General features: G+C 32.5%; 1 protein-coding gene across 1 annotated transcript; it reads right to left on the minus strand.

Annotated features, from left to right (window-relative positions):
* Positions 1 to 3: 3 nt before the first annotated feature.
* Positions 4 to 21,859, minus strand: SLC39A10 (solute carrier family 39 member 10). Its single transcript, XM_011369247.2, has 7 exons — positions 21,679 to 21,859; positions 19,630 to 19,818; positions 15,355 to 15,475; positions 12,973 to 13,341; positions 11,738 to 11,818; positions 7,937 to 8,127; positions 4 to 2,762 (listed from the first exon to the last, which is right to left on the minus strand). The coding sequence occupies exons 1-7, from the start codon at positions 21,712 to 21,714 to the stop codon at positions 2,604 to 2,606; spliced, it is 1,146 nt and encodes a 381-aa protein (XP_011367549.1). The 5' UTR covers positions 21,715 to 21,859; the 3' UTR covers positions 4 to 2,603.
* Positions 21,860 to 21,934: the final 75 nt, after the last annotated feature.

Raw genomic sequence — 21,934 nt, forward strand, 5'->3', positions numbered from 1 at the left:
GTATTTGCTCTTTTTGAATAACTTTATTTTGGGAGCGTTCCATAAGCATTAGGAACATACATAAAATGACACACCACTGTTGACAATGCAAAAAAACAGCATTTGATCATTTTCATCCTCAAAATTTAAAAAAAATGATTCAGTTACAACAACAAAAAAAAGTTTAGATATTTTAGCAAGTATCACCTTGCAGGACCATAATCACGTTTAAGCCACTGACTTATTGTTAATGGAAAAAATTCACACTGCATCTAGTTACTACAGTATTTCTAAGCATAATCACAGCTGATTGAACGCAATGTGATATACACCAAAATTGATATGGATGTCACACAGTGACAGCATTGTACAAGTAACATTAATAACCTCCAACAAACACATGTTAAATTAGGCTGGTCAAGCTAAATGGAATGTTGGAGCTAAACAGAAATGTAGTGGAATTCAGATTGTCTAGTAAGACTTGAAATTATACATTAGAATGATGTGAAAACTAAATACTGGTGGAACCCTAACAAAATACTAGCAGCAACTGTTTACAGCCCTCTTAAAATGTTAAAAAAATCTAGCAAATAAAGATACCATATTTTTGAGAAAATATAAAATGTTATATACTTCAGCATAACCTATTTGCTTTAAATCAGGCATTTATTTTAAGACTGGGAGTATATTCCAGCTGTTGCTTTTCATAAAAGTATTTCAATTAAGCAGATTTAATAATGCTGGAATGCAGAATCCTCCTTGGGTATAAAAACCCAAAAATGAATTATAAATATACCTTGGTTCAGAAAGCAAGATACTTGAATCACTTGAAGCTGGCAGTACTAAATAAAATATCAGCACTTTTTAGCGAGGCTGCTTGAAGGGCCAAGCAATGAGATGAAAACTGTCCTAATTCAGTGCCCAATGCTGAAAATAATCTATGTATATATAAAACTGCTATTTGTTACAGGAGATCATGGAGAAAGCCAGAAATAATTTTTCAAATTCAGGCATAAATTAAGGAAATAATACCTAAGATCCCTTGGTTACAGCATAAAGAAGAAACACTGGTAATACTTTATTAATACCTGAATGCATGTGCTGCTCTCAAAGTTCTGTGGTTTTTGTTTATAAAGTAAGAGGAAAGGAACTGAAGAAAGGAGGACAACTAAATGAAAACATTTTAATGGAATGGAAAGAGTTCAGCTCTTAAATATTTGAACAATAAGATTTTTAAAGCAGCTACATTGGTAGCCAAGCAGATTAAAAGAAAGCTACCTGCACATAGTTAAAATACAGTTTACCTGGCATAAATGAAGACCATGTGGCACAAGGTGTAAACAGAAAGCTACATGCATATGGCTAGCACTACAAATTATTAGGTCAAAATTCAGAATAAACATGGCTTGCACTTCTCACAAATCAATCACAATTATGTAGGAGAAAAGGGCACCTAAACAAGAGACTAATCCCTATTAGGCACCAACAGCATATCTTGGCACAAAATGATCAAGTGATTTCAGTTGAGTTATTTAAATATATCTCCAAGTCACTTGGTACTACAATAGCCATAGTATAAATGGAGTTATCCTCATAACCATTTTGACACTCCATGTACAGATTATGGACATGGTACATTTGGATTTACTGCCAGCCACAACATGGTTGCAATGCCAAACTGGTAAAGCAATGCATACATTTAGAACTTAAATTTCCCAAATAACTAGTTAGTACTGTTAAAGTAGGAACATTGAATATTTAGACCACGTTTGGGTTCTTCATTTCTCTGATATATTCTAGAGGGTTACAGTTTTAACAAGAAAAAAAATACCCCACATTTTATCACATGCTCCACCCCCTACCCCCACCCAAAACTGTAACGCAAAAGTTAAAAAAAAAAAAAAAAATCAAACACCAAGTATAATATTAATACAAAGAACCATTATGAATCTTTCATTAAACTGGTCACACAAACATACAATCACAAATTTCAGTAGTTGAGGCTGCAAGTTTAACCACTATGCAAATATATACAAAAATAGTAACTCTAGATTCAAGAATAAGGGCTTTTCCCAATGCTAAATTCACACTCTCTAACTCAGCCTGAGCTTTCCTCTAGGTCCTATAGTCTACTTTATGCAATTTCAAAGTCATCAGTTGATCCCTATTACCATATATATATATATGTAGCTGAATTAAAGGACACAATTCACTTTTAGCACAAAGAAAAGTCTGCCCAAAGTCCATTTAAAATATTCTTAAAGTTAAGTGATTTTTTGGTTCAATTTCTATTTCTGCATAGCCACAGAAGTTTCTACTAATAAAGAGACTACTTTAGTGTTTTATATGATTATTTTTTAAAAAGTCTTAATCAAACCTATATCAACATTAGTTCATGGAGTCCCATTTTCTCCTCTTTATCACAAGCTTTCTATATTTTAAAAGACCCCTTCACACAGGGAAAACAGTACTGAGCACCAGTCTTGGGGTTTAGCTCAAATCTATGGAACTTATAAGTAGTGCAAGCCACTGACTTTTCTTTGAGCAATGTGCATACAGTACAAGAAACAGATGCAAAGCGGCATGGTAACATTCTCGTAATCAACAGTGATTACTGGGAATGATCAAAACTGGAGGTCAAACACAATTTTGTCTTCATAGAGGGCAATCACCAGCATGACGGCAAATCCAAACAGCAATCCTAAATTCTGAAGAATGAATTGCCCCACTGGACAAAAACCATGTTCTTCATTGTCACCATCACCATGCAACATTTCTGGAAGCTGGAAAGAAAAAACCACCCAGATACTTACAAGCAATTTTGTATAATATTCTGCTCAACTTTTTTTTTTACATTTTCCTACTTAAGAACACTAATGAATAAAGCATAACTACAAATACAATAATTTTTTTATTGAACATAATGCTAACCATAACATACTTTAGTCAAGTACTGCAACAGAAATTTTATGCTCTGGCTATGCATTAATAAATACTAAAGCTATTCCCTCCTATCCCCTAACACACACACATATACATTAGTCATTTTTTAGTTACTTATTGTCTACTGACTTTATCAATTCTAACATTTACTTTATGCTAAATGTATGATATAACTTATTATTGCCAATAAAATTCTCAGAAAAAATTATTCCCAGACTTACTGATCTATCTAAACTCACTGAGAAAGTAAAATTCCTTTTGGGGATAACCATTTCAAAACGCTATCATTTCTTTATCCTTTTTCATTTAAAATTCTCATTTCCAACTGCACACAATAGCAAAGACAGACATTTACAGACAATTCCAAACTGGCATCTCTATGCCCTTAAGCACCATTATCTTCCTTTCAATAACAGACACAGAAAACAGTATATCAAAGCTATCCAATATCCAGCATAACTAATACCAAGTTATGCACACAGTTTTCACAATGTACTCTATTCTCTTAATAGTGATACAAATTTAAATAATTGAAAGTTTCCAATATCTTTAAAGGCATAGAGCACTGAAAAGTTTATAGTTCAACTTCAAAAGCATAAGTATATACTATTACATTTAAAAATAATCCATAGTTCAAAGTATAAAGTTTAAATCTTTAAGTAATAAGATTTGTTGTGCATTATTAAAGCATAAATTATTTCTACCCAAACCTAATAAAAATTATGAAAGAATTGCTACTTCTAATTTTCACTTTTAATTTTCTGTTTTATTGTTTTTCAAGTGCGATGAATATCTACAGAAAGAGGACATTGATATGCTACTTTCTTAGACATTAAGCTTTACTCCAAACAGTAGCTTGGCGTTTTGGGATTCAGGGAGGAGAAATGTAGTATTAAGAACACAATGCCTGCCTGAGAAGGAAAAAAACATTATTTATAATTAAATAATGAGTACAATTAATCTTCGAATTAATCTATCATGCTCTGACAGTGCTACAGTATATTTAACAATCTCCTGAGGGTCCTATTTAAGAACTACTTCATGCTGGTCATCTCTTCTGTTTAAGTCTATGGCAGTAGTGTATAACAGCTAATATAGACTATTGTTCTTGTCCAGCAGTTAAGTGGTTGTGACAGAAACCACTAAAAATAGCAGAACCGAATAACTGTGAAAGAGACCACATTGTCCACAGCACCTAAATATTTACTATCTGATCCTTTACAGAAAGTTTACCAACCCCTGGATTAAGACGAAACGGACAACTTCCTACCTACGGTTCTAGTAAGAAGACTATTTTATTTGATCTTTTCTCCTCAATTACTCCAAGTTTTTATTGTTACAAAAACTTTTAATTCTGACTATTCCTATATAGGATGTTTCACAGAAATATCCCCCTAAATATGCGTACATACCAGCTAGAATAGAGACTATGCTTTCTCTGCATTCAATTCTATCCTGAATGACAAAGCCCGTATTTAACCACCACTAGGAGCCAGCCAGTACACACTGGTATGGGCATATTCGTTTCCTTACTGATTGAGAAACAGCTTTATCTAAAGCCCCCTGAAACCAGATATCTCCACCTGGATATCCTAAAGGTATCTCAAACTAAAACTTCTGCTACTGTTGCTACCTTATTAAATGGCTGTAAATCAATCAAAACTTCCTCTCTACAGCTAAAGTGGTCTTTCTAAAACAAAAATGTGTGCATGTCATTGTTGCTTACATCTTTTAATGGCTCTCCAAAATTTACAAAATAAACCCTGATCTTTATAGCATGGCATGTTGTGTGAGTGTCGTGATCTGGCCAACATCCACCTGATGACTCTATGCATATAAGTTTTTAATCCGTTTTTTTCCACTAATGTTAGAAAACACATAATTTCAGTGTCATTAAATCCTAAAACATATGTGAAATAATTTGTCCCCTTTCTCTTGTACATTTAGGGTGTTTCTAACATAATTGTGATGTTACAAATACTACTGCAAAAAATACTTTAATACATTTTATTTTTTGTTTGCTTGCTTGTTTTATTAGCAGTAGTCATTTAAGGTTATTTCCTCAAAATACAGTTCCAAGAATAGACCCACTGGACAAAGAATGATGCTATTTATCATTCCTCTTTCTCATATGTCTTTCCTCTTGCTTCTAATATACTCTTCTTCATTCTTTAAAACTCAGCGTAGGTTTCCTATTCCAGAAAACCTTTCCTAATTTTATTTCTCAATTTTTTTAGCCAGCCTCTCTCTGTAGTTCCACAAACATGGTGCACTACTCTACAATAAATATCAAAAGAACTGTAATTAATGGCTACTTTTCCCCTTCATTACACTATAAACCCTTACTGTAAAGATTCTCACATTTTTTTACATCTTTAGTTTCCTAGTAAAAGAATTAGCTCATACATTCTCCATTCAACTAACTGTGAACTACATCTCCAGCAGTGAAATATGATAGAAATACCGGCATACCTAGAACTGACATTCTAGTGAGGCACAAAATGAACTCAATAACTAAGCAAAATGTTTAGTGTGTTATTAATAGATCGAGATAAAAGTGCAAAGGAGAAAAAAGTAAAGTAGGGATAGAGGATGTAAAATGTTGGAATAGAGACTGAAATTTTAGATAGGATGCCTCACAAGAAGTGAGGGAGCTAGCCAGGAGAAAGTCTGTGGGCAAAATATTCCACATGGAGTGATCAACAAGAAGCAGAGTGTGCGCTTCCTTGAGAAGAGAGGGTAGAGATGAGGTACGGTTAGGAATATTAGAGAAGGGGGAGTGGAAATGCTTAAGGAAGATGAAAAAACTTGAAGGTCAAAACATGAATTTTGGTACTTTTACTCTGAATAAGATGGAAAACCAGTGAAGAGTCTGAAGCACACAAATAACATGGCCTAATCTTAAAAGGATCACTAAAATAGATCACTCTAAGCTGTTCTGTTGATCTAGAGTGTGGTGGACAAGGGAAAGGGCAAAATCAGGGAGAACAGCTAAAGAGAGAAAGATGATAGCAGACTGAATGAAAGTGATGGGAGTAGACATGGTTAGGAAGTGGATCCCTCAGGACTCAATGACAAACCAAATGTGGGAAGAACAGAGAGGGTAAAGCAAATAATACTCAGGATTCTGATATGAGCAACTAGAAGAATGGAGTTATTTATGAGATGGAGAATTCTACAGGAGGTGCTGGTGCAGGGAGTGGGGTTGGCAAATATCGAGAGGTGGGTTCTGAACTACATTTGCCTTTTAGACATTCACATAAGCAGGTGGAGAGACTAATCTGTAGTTAAGGAAAAGGTCTGGGCTAAAGACCAAAACTTAGGAATTATCAGCCAATAAATATACCATGAGACTAGATAGGATTACTTAGAGGGTTTTCATCAACATTTAGAGGTAGAGGAGAAAAAGAAGAACTAGTAAAAGCAACTGAGAAAGAAAGGCCAAAAAGGTAAGAAGCCAAGAAATGGTGGTGGTACAGAAGCCAATTAATAAGAGAATGTTTCAAAGAAAAGAGAATGATCAACTTCAAGTAAAATGAAGGTGGGCAGGATAAATGACCGGTGGACTTAGCAACGTAGGGGTAAATGGTAAATTTGACAAAAAAACAATCTGGAAGAGCTGTCAGGGAGAAAATCTTATGAGGCCAGACTCAAGAGAGAAGAGAGTTAAAAAACAAGGAGTGATTTGCTATAAGAGGTAAGAGCAATACGGTGATAGCTAAAACAAAAATTAGAGTAAGAAAGGTCCATCTCCCCTGACTTTTTAAGAAGGGAGAAGTAACATTAGGTTTATATACTGACAGGAATAACTCAGCAGAGAGGGAAAAATGAAGGACAATGAAAGAGGGGAGAATTTAAGGGAGTTAGCGTGAGGGGGTAGAAGTTCTAGGGAATGGTTTAAAGGAGGAGGTCTTAGCTAGAAACATAGACATTTCTTCATAGTAACAGGAAAAAAGGAAAATGGGCATAGATTCAGAAAGATAAACAGAAAGACTAAGTGGAACTTTATTTTCTAAACGTTCTACAACAAATAGGCATTAATTCTGTGATTAAAATTTTAGTAAATACACTTTTGAAATGAGACTATCTAATAGACTCTACGAGGAAGAAAAGTGAACATAATATCTAGTTTAAAACAAAAAGTAACAAAGTTGCTATTTCTGCAAATACACTGTTTAACATATTTAGAATATTAAAGTAAAATTAAAACTAATTGTTAGTGTTTAGATTTACTGACTTTAACTTTTTTAAAATTTAAGTATAGTTGTTACATAATATTAGTTTCAAGTGAACAATATAGTGATTTGACATTTTTATACCTTACAATGTGACCACCTCACTAATTCCAGTAATAATCTGTCACCATGTAAACTTATCACAATATTATTGATTATACTTCCCTTCACCTTCTTCACCCATTCCCCCATGCCTTCCTTTCTGGAAACCAGCCCTTTAGTCTCTATTTCTATGAGTCTGTTTTTGTTTTGTTTGTTCACTTGTTTTATTATTTTAGACTCCACATATAAGTGAGACCACACAGTAGATTTATCAACTCTAAAGTTAGAAGTAAGGGAAATTATAAATTCCTTGGAATACCATTTATTGCAGAAGACTGGCCTACCTAAGTATACAGTGTTTCTTTCTTGTTTACCATAAGCAAGTGCAAAGAATTATTTTGTTAACAACAGCAAAACACATCTACCCCAATATTACAAAATCTTCAAAGAAGTGTAATAATTGTATAATTATATCTCTAAATACTATTGATAATTACTTTGAATAATAACACCATTTAGTCAAAAATCTTCAGCATCTCAACTGGTTTCTAAGGAATGAATCTTCCTACTTAAATATCTTTCCCTAATAGATTATTTAGGATATCACATGTCTTTAAAATGGGTAATATTTTTTTTAAATAATTAGTCTTTCAAACCACATCCAAGATTTCTATTTTTGGAAGTTGCATTCTATTTACAGATTCAGTATAATGAAGAGGTAAAATAAGGTATCTTACCATATCTACCAAGGCTACATAGAGGAACATGCCGGCAGTGATGGCAAAGATCCAGAGGGTGATGTTATTGGCATACTGACCAACAGCCGTGCCTATGAGCATGCCTATGTAAGCCATCATGGCAGACAGCAGGTTGTATACAATTGCTTGCTTTACAGTCATGCCTGCTTTAAGAAGAACTGCAAAATCACCTGTAGTTAAAACATGTGAGTTTTGAAACCATAAGTTTATACACACAAACTTAGGAAAACACCAATAAAAAACAAAATTAAGAATGATATAAAATGATAACCTTTAATGACTGAAATTTTATTATAAAAATTTATTTTTTACTTATTAAATTAAACCTTAATACATGCAAAAACTTGGAAAATCTCAAAGGCCATGATGCTGAAAGACAATATGAAAGGTTATATATATATGATCTCATTTATATGATATTCTCAAAATGATAAAACTATAGTGATGGAGAAGATTCAGTTGTCACCAGGAAGCAGGGGTGGGAAAGCGGTATGACTATAAAGGGAGAGAGCATGAAGGAGTTTGTTGAGATGATAGAATTGTTCTGTATCCTGATGATGGTGATGGTTACACAAACCTATTTACATGTTAAAATTTTTTTTAAAACTACATCAAAATTTACTATACAACATGAAATGTAAAATTTTTTAAAATCAAGAAAAATAGAACAGATAAAAGAACTTGGTTAGCGCTCTTCTTGACAATTAAAGCTCTATGCTCTGATCTCTGCCCTTTTCTCAAAGAGTTTGTTACCTCTGTTCTTAGGCAAAATGGCTTAAGTAAGAATAGAGGTAATAAATACTGAAAATATTGTATGCTGTATACATTTATTTTTTTCCCAGAAAAACATTAAATCTTAATTCTGGAAGTGCTAAATATGTAAAAAAAGAACAGAGACTTTTTTTCACTCATCTAAAGTTAGAACTAAGAAAAAAAGGATTACATATTGCTTAGAGAGATGTTACTAGAAGGGCAAAATGTTGCTAGAAATAGTAGTCTTGAAGATAAAAGGTCAAAAGTAGTTTTACTAATTTTAACAAACTCTTTTTTGTTTTAGTTACTAAATATACAAACATCCAATCAATTATTGAACACTTAGTACATGCAAGGTACTATGTAGAATACTGTTTCTTTCTCTTAAAAAGGGAGCTACATGACTAAAACTTTGATCTGTTCTTTTTTAAATCTTATTGTTACAAGGTTCTAATTTATAACCGATAAGTTACAAAGTTCTAATTGATAACAATGACATTAGTGCAAAGCATTATTTTTACATATTCCAAGAAATTGCTACAAACGACATTCTGCAACAGTATTTGGGAGATTATCTCCCGTTAGCTTCTAAATTGCCATTCTCCAGTTTCCACCTGAAACTATCTCTTTACATCTTTTCTCCTCTAATCCTAAATACTTAATTCTCCTAGCGAGCATTGGATTCAATATCAGCTTTTATCTCTTCTCTCCCTACAGTTTTAATTTCCTCTGGCCTTTCCTTCTCAGCTTCTTCTAAGGAAGGAGCTCCCTAACTTCTTCTTTTACAAATTTCCCAGCCAAATTTTCAATAATTCACCCACCAACTGTGCTAAAGGGACAATTTCACTTAGCAAGGGGTTAGGTAATACAAAATGAGACTACAGAAATGTCTTTTAGATTATAAAATATAGCATTTCCTTTTATAGTTTCAAAACAGGGTTTTAAAAGGGGTATTATTTAATGCTCAATGAACAAAAGTACTATAGGCACAAACTGCCAAATTTGATGCCTTCCCTGATATTACTGGATAGCAAGATGATTTACTTCATCCTCAAATAACAATCAACAGCATGAATTAACTAATCAAGACTCATGAATTATTTTTTTTAATACTTTTAAAAATTGAGGTATAAGTTACATATTCAATTCCTTCCCCCCTTACCTCCCACTTTGGATGTAGAGTTCTATGAGTTTTGACAAAAATACATACCATGTAACCAATACCCACTATCAAACTCTAGAACTATTTCACCCCTAAAATTTCCTCAGGTCCCTCACTCATAGACAACCAGTGATCTACTTTCTGTTCCCACAGTAAGCCTTTTCCAGAACATCATATAAATGGAATCGTATAGTATGTAGTCATTTGAGTCTACAGTTTTTCACTTATAATGTGTGTGTATGATTCACCCATGCCAGTTTATATCAGAAAATCATTGCTTTTTACGCTAAGCAATATTTCATAGTTGAACTATAGTTTTTTTCCCCATTCTTCAGCTAAAGGACATTTAGGTTGTTTCAAGTTTTTGGCAATTGTGAATAAAGCCACTGTACACATTCATAAATAGGTTTTTGTGTCAACCTGTTTTCATTTCTATTGTGTAGATACCTGTAAGTGGGATTTTTGGGTCATTTCTAACCTCTTATAAGAATACTGCATTCCCACAAGCAATTTATGAGAGGTCTGGTTGTTCCACACCTTTTCCGACCCATGACAAATCTAGCACCTGAAATCTCATCTGTTTATCTGTATAACTTCAGTGAAATACCTGTTCAAGTCTTTTGCCCAATTTTTTTGTTGAGTTGTTTTCTTTAAGTTGAGAGGTCTTTAAATATCCAGTCTAATATCAGATATATATTTTTCAAATATTTTTTCCCCCGAGTCTGTGGCCTGTCTTTTCATTAGTGTCTTTTGTGTAGTTTTCATTTTTATGAAGTCCACTTTACTATTTTCTTCCTTAATGGATCATTCTTTTGGTATAGTATCTAAAAACAATTTGCCTAACCCAAGAACACCAATTTTTCTTCCAGAAGTCTTATATTTAAAAATTTTTCATTTAAATCAATGATTAATTTTGAATTAATGTTTGTCTATGGTGCAAGTTTGTTTGCAAGTGGGTATCCATTTATTGCAGAAACATTTATTGAAAAAACTGTTTCCTCTACATGGAATTTCCTTTGTATTTCGTTGAAAATAAGTTGCCATATATGTGAGGACTCTACACTGCTTCACTGATTTATTATGTGAATGCATGTTCACATTTTTTGTTTTTCAATTTATAGAAGGAAACCAAAACATTTGGAGAAAAACTAAAAATCACTGGTCGATCAATAAATGCCAACTAAAACAACAAAGAAATATCATTTTAAACCTATTAAATTGGCAAAAATTAGAAAATCAGTTAATGTCAAATGTTGGCAAGGATGTGGAAACACAGAAACTTTCAGGTATTGCTGGTGAGAGATTATAGTAGTGTGGCCATTTTGGATAGAGATATGGCACTTCTCAGGCATGTATAACCTAGGACCCATCAATTCTGTTCCTGGGTATGTATATACCCCAAAAAATATTCTCACAAGCGTCCACGAGCAGCTAGTCTACAAATGTTCAACACACCATTATCTATGGTGATGGGAGGCTAAAGACCATGCAGTGTGTCCAGTACTGGTTGCTGAATATGTAAAATGTGGTGAATGAACACCTCTGAGTGTTGGGCAGAAGCAACATATTAAATTAACTCATGGTAACCTGAATGGAGTTTAAAAGCAATGGTTAGTAATGTAAGGTAAGAAAAAGAATAAGATTCAACATAATATTGCTTACATAAATTAAAAACACACAATATAAACAACATGCATTTTTAGGAGCATATAACAAAAACCATACAATAAAGAGATTGATAACTCTTCATATCTGCCATCAGCCACTTTTTATGTTTTAACTTCTCTAAAATCTTGATGCATTTATTATAACTGAAGAAGTCTTAGATTTGATGAAATCTGGTAAAATTTTAAAGGTTATATTACCTAATTCATGTGGTAGTTCATGACAGAAGACAGCTATAGAAGTACTGATTCCTCCTGTCAATCCAGCACTGAAAGCTGCTCCTGAGATGGGGTGGAAAAAAAATCAAGTTACATTTACTGACCTTCTGTTTTTCCATTTTCATTAATGAAGGTGCCATTTCTTCTACGTATCTAAATTAATTTCATAATATATGAGTGACTCGCTTATCTTACACACTTTAGTTTTTGAACATATAGTGAGGTACAACAGGTGTTGACAACCAGAGAAAAGAAAGAGCTACTCAATGAAAGAAGTAGTACCTATGGAATTAAATTCTCTATCTGTATAGCCTTCTAACTCACTAATAACTTGGGAGTAGTAATGGTTTTCAGTGTTTTAACCTCTGAGTGGTAGTCTGATGTTCAGTTTTAAGACATTAAGTCTATGATTGCACTTGCTCTCTCATATTAATATTTATAGATATTTAAATGGCAATTATCCTTATCCAAACTTTTCTGGGTCTAGAGTATAAATGGTACAAAGTATTATTTGTTTGATGGTTTTGAGGACTGAGATCAGAGGTATAAATGCATCTAATTTGACTAGTAAAATTATTTATTCTTTAACACTGACAGCCACTATAGATTCAAAAATATGGTTTCTCCTTTCTCAAAGAAATCAATGGCTACTTCTGAGTGATTATTTAATAGAGCCTGAATCTCAAAGAAAATTATATATTGATCGTATTTATTGTTCTAAACTGGCAATATCAGTTTACATTAGTAAGATTCTAATATAATACATTTGAAGCTGGTATACCATTTTTCTTAATATAAAAATTTTATTTACCTTTTAAAGATATAAAAAAATTATTAAATCCAATATTAAAAATAATTTGTCTTCATTTGGGGATGTGCAAATATATTTAAAAATATAATGTTATTGTAGCTTTTTCAATATGGTGACAATGTCTTGAAAAAGTAATCAAGTTATTAAAGAAGTATATTATAGGCATTTGTTTACATGTTCAAAGAAAAACCCACTAAAATTATACCTTTTGTCCCCAAATATACTTATCAAAAACATTAACATATAGCCTTTGGAAAAACTAAATAACAGGAGTATTATATAATAGCATATTTAAGCTCCAAACTTTAATCTTATTATAGTTCATAAGATTGGTACTGAAATAGTGGAAGGAGGAAAATGGTCTTAAAAGACAACAAATTATAAACCAAGCTTCCAGTTCACTTACCAATGGCTAACCCATCACTGAAGTTGTGGATGCCATCCCCCATGATTACCATCCAAGCTATATTAGCTATTCCTGTTTCTTTCACGTCTGATCCAGAATGACAGGGACCATGTGAATGATGAGAATGTCTGTGGTGCCACTGGTGATTATGTTTCCTCAGCACAGTCTTACTCTCATCATGGTGGTTGTGCGTAGCAGCATGGAGATCATGCTCGTGAATGGTGTGCAACCCATCACTATGAGAATGGTCCATGATTTTCTCCTCTTCTACGTAAAGATAATTTTTAGGAGGGGATTCTTGTTGGCCTTCTAAATCTGTCAGTTCAGTTTCATTAAGTCGATCTTCAGAAACAACCGAGTCATCAGTTCCTATATTTATAATAGCAAAGGATATGATTTATCAGAGTTAATGAATGCATATTTCCTAATTTAAATTCAGGCAGAATAGCAGTGTGATTAACATTTCTTAAGTGAATGTCTTTTAAAATTCACTAAATAAGTATATAAAAACAAATAAAAAAATAAATATGCACAAGCACACACACAAAACAAACTGGGGTTCCGAGAATCCAAAAGATGTTCCACATAAGGGAGTGAAGTGAAAGAAAGAGCAAGCAAAGGATAAAAATTGGCAAGCATGAAGATATTATGCAACTTAAAGAGTACATCATGAACAGCTGATGAAAATCAAAGAGTGAAAAGTTACTGTAGCATTTACAGGATAACAAAACAAACCCCAAATTTTTCAGAAAAAGAACCACCCTTCAAGTTTACTCACTCTAATCAACAAGTAATAACAAATGTTGGAGAGGATACGGAGAAAAAGGAACCCTCATACGCTGCTAGTGGGACTACAAATTGGTACAGCCACTATGGGAAACAGTATGGACGTTCCTTAAAAAACTAGAATTAATCTACCATATGATCCAGCAATCCCACTGCTAGGTATTTACCCCAAAGACTTGAAAACTCATATCCAAAAAGATATTTGCACACTGATGTTCATAGCAGCATTATTCACAGTGGCCAGGACATGGAAGCAATCAAGGTATCCTACGATAGATGACTGGCTAAAGAAGCTGTGGCACACATATACAATGTAATATTACTCAGCCATAAGAGGATATGAAAAACTTCCATTTGCGACAACATGGATGGACCTCAAGATAATCATGCTAAGCGAAATAAGCCAGACTGAAAAAGTTGAAAATCACATGGTATCACTTATATGTGAGATATAAACCTAAAAGCAACAAATGAACAGAACAAACAGAGATTTAGGGACACAGACAATGGATTAGTGGTTACCAGAGAGTAGCGGGTGGGGGAGGAGGGGAAAGATATACGGGGTAAGGGGGTCAAATATAGGGACTTGGGGGAGAGTTGAAGTGGGTAAAGGGGATCAAATATATGGTAGCTAAAGGAAACTGGACTTTGGGTGGTAATCACACAATAGAATATATAGATGTCAGACTATAATGTATACCTGAAAATTATATAATTGTATGAACCAATGTTATCCCAATAAAATTAATTAAAAAAAAATTTACTCACTCTAAACTTCTCTTATGATTTAAGAAAACAAAGACAAAACTTAACTTGTATCCTTCAATGCTCCACCTATCTGACAATGATACTCAGATCATTACTAGAATGTTCAGAAACTCATATATAAGTGACAACAACATCTAATAAGAATTTTTTTTTTTAAAAAAATGAGGTTGGCCTATTACCCAGTTTTCAAAAGTTACATATTATGTGACAAAGATTCTAACACTTCCCAAATTGTATTTTAAGGCAGAGTCTATAGTTAGGGTCTAGGGGGCCCCTTTTCTACAGAAAATCATTGGTATATTGAGTGGAAACACAAGTTCAAACAGAAAGGGGAAAAACTCGGTTAAAAAATGTTTTATGTTTTCATGAAAATTGTAAGCTACCTTATATCTATTAGGCAACAGAACAGATTGATGGATGTGCAGAAATTTTAAGACATGGACCATTCTCCTTTAAGTACATGGGCTGATTACCCTTTTTTCCCATTTGAAACCAATCACATGTGGAGGGCACAAAAATTTTGCTCTGCCACTTACAAAGCCTTTTTGTTTGTTTCGTTCTTTGTTTTTTTGTAAAGTAAAAGTACAATATGTTTTTTTGCCCAGTAATATAATTAATTGGTTCCACATTCCAGTATAAATAAGGCTAAAATGAACAAAAAAAACCCTAACAAAACCACAATTAAGACACACTGACATTTAAGGAAATAGAAGTTAGAAACTAAAGTTTAGAGAACCCATAAAGACAAGAAATTTCAAACAGACAAAGGTTAGAAGCAATATTTCAATTTTTATGTTTTAAAAGTTTCTCTTTAGATCTGCTGTCTACCGGCAAGAGGCTTGAGCTGAAGCCAGTCAGCATCTGGTGTATTATTTAGCTTATGATCTGAAAGCTTCCTTCCAATAGTTGATTCTTCTGTGCTCTGCTTCATAAACCACTTCTGTTTCCCCTAAAAAAACAAAATCTGGAATTAATATTAAATCTGTGGTCACAGTTAGCAACAATATTCACTTATTAACACCTGAGGATAAATGGTGGTAACTTTATACATAAATGATTTAGTAAAGGAGGGACATTTTTTAAGTTAATTGAGGGGTCTAACCAGATGAAAAATCCAACTACGTTTATATGTTGGTTTTTTTGAACACTCAACTAAAGGTTCAATTTATCTACTTCAAAGTTAAGAATAGTGTATACAATACTATATTACTATATGCAACCCAAATTAAATGTGAGATATATGTAATCTCTCTTACCTGATAGTGTGTGGGAATAGGGAGTTTCAAAAAACTACAGTTTATTCTTTTGAATTTTATTTTGTGATTAATGTAATCTCACATTTCCCTACTTATGACATAACTGACAGAGTCAAACGAGTTAAAATCCTAAATGTGCAGTTTACTTCTATAAGACTTGGACAAGTTTATTAAACATATTTAATGTAAGAATACTTACCTATAAAATGAAAATGATAGCTTCTTATGAAGATTAAATGAGGTGATGTATGAAAATGACCATAACTGATGCTTAGTTTTGCAATAAAGTTTTCTTTCTCATCTAATCTATCCTCAATTACTCATAAATCTTATTGTATTTATTTATAATAAATCCTATGTATTATTATTGTATTTCATTGTTTTGGTTGAATTTTCCTCTTATTTCTTCATAGTCTGCTTTCTTCTTTTATCATTGTAACATTAACAACTCTTCCAACTTAAATTTCTACTTCTAATACTTAAATTTCGACTTCTAATCTATATTATTTAAGTATGTTAGGACAGTGTGAACATAAAAAGCAGTGTTCTCTTGGAGATGCTTACTGACTGGTAGATCATTTTCTTGCTGGTTTTGCTTACAGGTTGTGAACTGTTTTCTGATGTTTAAGTGTTCTAACTATTGCATAAGTAAGCCTGTTACGGCGAGCTGAGTATGTGGTAAAGTCTCCAGAGATGGTTACCATCAATTCCTTTTTTACCCTATATGAGCATTCTTCTCCAATGATAAGGAGGTAAAGTCTGTTCCCCTGACCCTGAATTCCGATTGGTCTTTTGACTTGCTTTCACCAAAAGAGAGCAACAGAAGTGATGATGCTCTTGCCAGTTCCTGAACTAGTCTGAAAGAAGCATGGCACCATTTGCTTTTGCTCAGAAAAGCTAGTCACTATGCTATGAAGAAGCTCAGTCTAACCTTTGAAGAGAGGCCATGTGTAGAAATACCAAGATATACACATAGAGTGAAGCATTCTTGGACCTTCCAGCCTTGCCCTGCCCAGACCAACCCAGGCCAGCTGAGTTTGGATGTAGTACAGTGAGTGACTCTAGCTTATGCCAAATGAAGCAAAAGAACTACCCAGTTGAATTAACTTCTTGACAGAATTAAGAGAAATAATAAAGTGTTGTTATAAACCATTAAGTTTTGGGTTGTTCTGTTTTATAGCACTAGATAACAGAAACTGGGGAAACAGAAAATGTTCAAAAGAAAATTATATGGAGACATCCTAAAAAGAAGAAAGAACAGTTATGAGTTAATAGAGAAGGGGAAAAAAGAGGAAGGAGGAGGTGGCAACAACAGTACAAATGTCAATAAGAAGGACACCGAAAGTAAAGAAGAAAATGTGACCACCAGCTGAAATTTCATTTAGTTGCTTTGGTTCTGATTGTCCACTTTCCTAAAATTTGTCAAATCATTACCCTCAAAGCTTCAGTCTTGCTGAAACCAGTCAGTATCTGGTGTATTATTTAATTTAGGCTCTGAAAGCTTCTTTCCAATAGTTGATTCTTCTATCAGATGGTCAAATATCTGTTCTATTCAAGTATCACTAATCCTCTTTCTTAAAAAAATACCTAGATTACTTATTGTCCTATTTATCATAAAGGAGATGCACTGATTTATCTGCCCAGATTCCTTTCTTTGATATACTTGAAAAATTCCTTACTATTAGATTTTGAATACTCCTCCACCAAAAGTATTCTCTTCAGTTTACATCCCACAATTACAAATTTACAAAAAAGCTGCCATGTTTTGGGGACTGTGCTCTCCTACATTAGTTTGCTTTATAAAAATAATTTTATTTAAGTTTGCCAGTAAATTTAGGTTTAAAAATGAGATTAAGATTAAAATATAAAAACAGAAAATTTATTTTGCACTATCTCTTGAAGATATTTATCTGTAAATTATATTGTCCCTAATATTTTGTATGTATATATTAAATACTTAATATTGCTGCTTCAATGTTAGTAGGTGTACACAACTGAATAAAATTAGGTTTTCTCAGTAATTACAAAACTTCTTAATATATACTTTGCAATATGTAATTTTGTTCTAAATTAGGTACTCACCGGAATGGACTCTAAATCCTTGTATTTCTTATATCTAATCAAATATCAAGTCTTCTTACTGATTCTTTCATTTTAATAATTCTCTTAATTACTTTTTCCCCATTCCTTTTGCCATGACTCTAGTTAAGTCCTTATTAGCTCTCTTTTAAATTATTTTGCAGTAATCTTCACTGACTCTTTTCCCTCCAGCCACATTTACCTCCACTATACGCTATTCTTCATTCATTCACATGACCATCCACACAACCCTTCAAAAACCAAATGCTGTTAAATCTCTTTCACTTTTCTCTAAGTCGATCCTTCCCAATTCCTTTTATCATTTCTCAGGTAATTCTTCACTGTGCACACCATTTTGATCGCCCCTCCTTTGAAGGCAATTAAATATGGTGTCCTGACTAAAATATGGCAATTAAAATTAAATGCACTATTTGGAATATGATATAAAAATAAAAATGAGTAGGATTTATTTCTCATAGATTTAGATAGCAACTGGAAATCATGAGGAATGAGTCATAGTTTCACAGCTAGTTTGTGGTTGAACAAGAATTAGAATCACTCCCCATGAATCCCAGTTCAGAGCTCTGTTATAAACCATTTATTTTGTCTCAAGGAGATATATACAAAACATATACACATACAAACAAAACATATACATAAAAATAGCATAAAAGTTGTATCATAAAAGTAGACTATATATTATAATTATGACTACGCAGTGCTCTTGTGGGAAAAGATTTTTTTTTCTTTTTTGAATATTTGTAATTAACTAACAAAATGTAAAAATTTTCTACTTTTTTAGCATTAATGTAATGGCTAGGTGTATAGCTAGGGGAGAGAAAAAACAATCAGGGATATTTTTTATAAACTTTAAAAATGTCTAACCAATGTACTGTAAACTTGAAACTAATAATTTAAAATATTTTTTTCTATTATTTTGTAGAAAGCTTCCTAAAAAGTATTCTCTAGATTTATTTAAATAGAATATACTGATGATAATCAGTATTAGTATCACAAACATGTTAGTGAAATATAGTCAAGGTAGTGCTTTAAAGACAGATGTGAACCAATGTGAACAGAGAGGGGTATAATCATAGTAAATAGTAGTGACCCTGAATTTACTTTCCTGGAGAAAAATTTTTTTGGAATATTTGCCTTATTCTCAAAAATGTGACAGGAAACAGAGATAGTTCATGACAAGCAGGGTATTTAATCAACAGTCTAGGCATCACCTTCCAAGTGGTCCATCACTCGAGATGAATTACCATTTCCTTCATTTCATTGTATTTTCTCCTACAAAGCCCCTTGAATCTAAATTCTTCTTACTCTAGTACTTTTACTATTGACAAGACATTTCTGATAAAGAAATCTGTGTGTAAATATTTTCATTAAAAGATATGACAATAAAAGCCACTTATACCTGAAAATATGACCTAAGAAGACTGATGACTTGCTTCTATTTATACATTTTTGCATTTTTATAAGCATAAATTGGCTTTTTCTAGCCTATTTAAGTCAATTGCATAAGATATGATACAAATGAACTGAGACTAAGACTGCTACATCTTGATTATAAATGCCAAAATAAATGTAATGATAAGAAATGGCAAAGATCAAAGTCATTTTTCCTATGAAGATAATCTATTAAAAGACAGAGATTAAATATACAACAACACTATAATTAAGTAAAGCATATGTCCAGAAAATGGTTTTTGTTTTGAATTTTATATCTCAGAAAATGAAATTAAAAAAAAAAAAAAATACTTACTCTTTGCTGTTTGTAGTGCTTAAACATTCTAATGCAGTGTTCAATGATAAATAATAAGTAAATGCCTCCTAGGGCAACAAGTCCTTTCAACACAGCATCATATTCTTCCAAAAACTTCTCAGATTCATGTCCATGAGAATGCCCGTGCCCATGTGCATGCTGATGACTGTGATCATGTCCACCCTGAGACTATTAACAAGAGCAAAGAACACTTCTAAACAAGTAATTAAAATGTTATTTAAAATTCTGAAATTAGAATCTTCTAGAGGACACAGAAAAAAATACAATTTTTAAAGTGCTCTCTTAAATATTACCTCACTTAAATATAAGTAATCTTCCACTTAATTTTGCTATATTCAGTGGCCTGGAAAGTACTAACTTTCATGGTAACTCTAACACAAAGACCCTTACAAAACCAAATGCCTATAGGAGTTAAGATTCATACTATAGTGACACAACCAAGACAGCAGTAAAATAATAATGAGTCCTTTGTAATTTGAAGTGAACATGACCCAAATAAATGCTTAATAGTAAAAATAAAACAAACTAATTCATCAGCAGATGATCTTTTGTGAATCCCTATAATCTAACATTTTCTTAAACTGATTATATTTTGATAATATTTTTCTCTTATAAATTATTTCAAAGTGATGAGATGCTACCTCTACATAAACCGTGGAATATTAGTCAGTGTATACTGAAAAAAACATGTGCTTAATTTTCTAACATTTTAAAGCTTTAGCAAAAATAAATGTATATACAGAAATAGTTATTTTTTAATTGTGAAATGTACACATCACTATTAATATTAGAAAACTTAAACATTAGAAAACTATTCTTAAGTATTTTTCTTCCTTATAACATGTACCTGTATTCTTTCCCTTTTTGCTAGTGGTCAACAGAAGAGGTTTCTATACCTCTCAAAGGAGATAAGACCATTCAAAAAGGTAATAACTTTACTTAATTAACATTGCTCTCACTTTAACTTATTAGGCCCAGTTCAGAAACAGATTGTTGCTATTCCTGATGGCTAACAGAAAAGGCAAACAAAGGGTGAAAATAAAGAGGAAAATAATAATGTATAATGAATCAAGTTAAACATATTCATATTCACAGTTTTAAGATTCACTAATTAATTTTTTTTTTAAAAGCAATGTCATACATTATTCTAGATAGTAGATCTGGAATACTCAACCAACAATACAGAAGGGGAGAAGAGTTACACACAACACACAAATACAATTCTGTCCCCTAAATGCCCAAGAAGGATGGTGGTGAGAACATAAAAAAAATATTCAAAACTGTAATTTTACATTTGGAAAAGAAAAAGTTCCACTATTTTCATAATATGAAGTAAAAATAATAACACTGGATCAAATACTCTTAATTAGAGACAGATTTTAAAAGGTATTATTAAGGCACTAACAGTGTAAGTTTATGATATCAGTGGAGAGTCCCCAAATGGAAGAAAACAAGTGGTAAGCCAGGTGAAAAGATAAATGGCCCCATGTATAAAAAGCTAAATGTGTATAACAGTTAACTGAGTAGGTCTGCCTCTTCCTGATCAAATAAAGATGCCTATAGAACACTGGCTCTAAGTACAATCATTATAAGATTCTTTATACGTTTCTTCTAAAGGCTTTCTTGATATACCATAGAGATAAAAAGGTCTATTACTATTGATTTTTTAAGACTTTATTTTCAGAATAGCCAATAGAGCAAATGAAAAAAAAAAAAAAAGCTTTATTGAGGTATAACTGAACTATATATTTTAAGATATTTAATTTGTACATAGTAGTGATTTGACACGTATACACTGTGATGGGTGAACATAAAACTGATAGTACCAGTTTTTCTTGCTATTTTAAAACCTAATCATTCAATTTATTTCAAAAACATTGCCATTAAAACTGTGCAAAAAAAATTCTTTCATCCTATAAGCAAACAAAACAGCATAAATTCTATATTGGTGTGCTACAGCTTGCTAATAATGAAAGACCATTTAGCTTAAATATTTTTAACTTTTTAAAATTTAAAAGGATTTCTTACATGGGGCAGGAGATGAAGAAGGGCGTCTCCACTCATTGTTCCAACAGCTAGAGCGACAAGGAATGTGAGAAGGAATTTGAAGCATCCTTGGTTAATGATGGGAACCAAGATTACGCCAAGCAAGGAAAGCAGGCTAATGACAGTGATAGAAATGATACCACAAATCCATGCTGTTGGAAAGAAATTAATAGTCAACATTAGTATGACAATATAAATCAAAAAGTGCCACAGAAGAATAAACATAAGATAAATGAGT

Source organism: Pteropus vampyrus, unplaced genomic scaffold (assembly GCF_000151845.1).
Source record: "Pteropus vampyrus isolate Shadow unplaced genomic scaffold, Pvam_2.0 Scaffold146, whole genome shotgun sequence".
Classification (NCBI taxonomy): domain Eukaryota; kingdom Metazoa; phylum Chordata; class Mammalia; order Chiroptera; family Pteropodidae; genus Pteropus; species Pteropus vampyrus.

Bases quoted from the DNA above. Each gene is read 5' to 3' on its own strand.
- SLC39A10 (XM_011369247.2), bottom strand. From the start codon at position 21,714: ATGAGTGGAGACGCCCTTCTTCATCTCCTGCCCCAT. The intron at 13,342-15,354 runs GTAGACAGCAGA...TTATAAATATAG, and splicing joins TCAGCTCAAGCCTCTTGCCG to GAACTGATGACTCGGTTGTT. The intron at 11,819-12,972 runs GTAAGTGAACTG...ACCCCATCTCAG, and splicing joins CAGTGATGGGTTAGCCATTG to GAGCAGCTTTCAGTGCTGGA.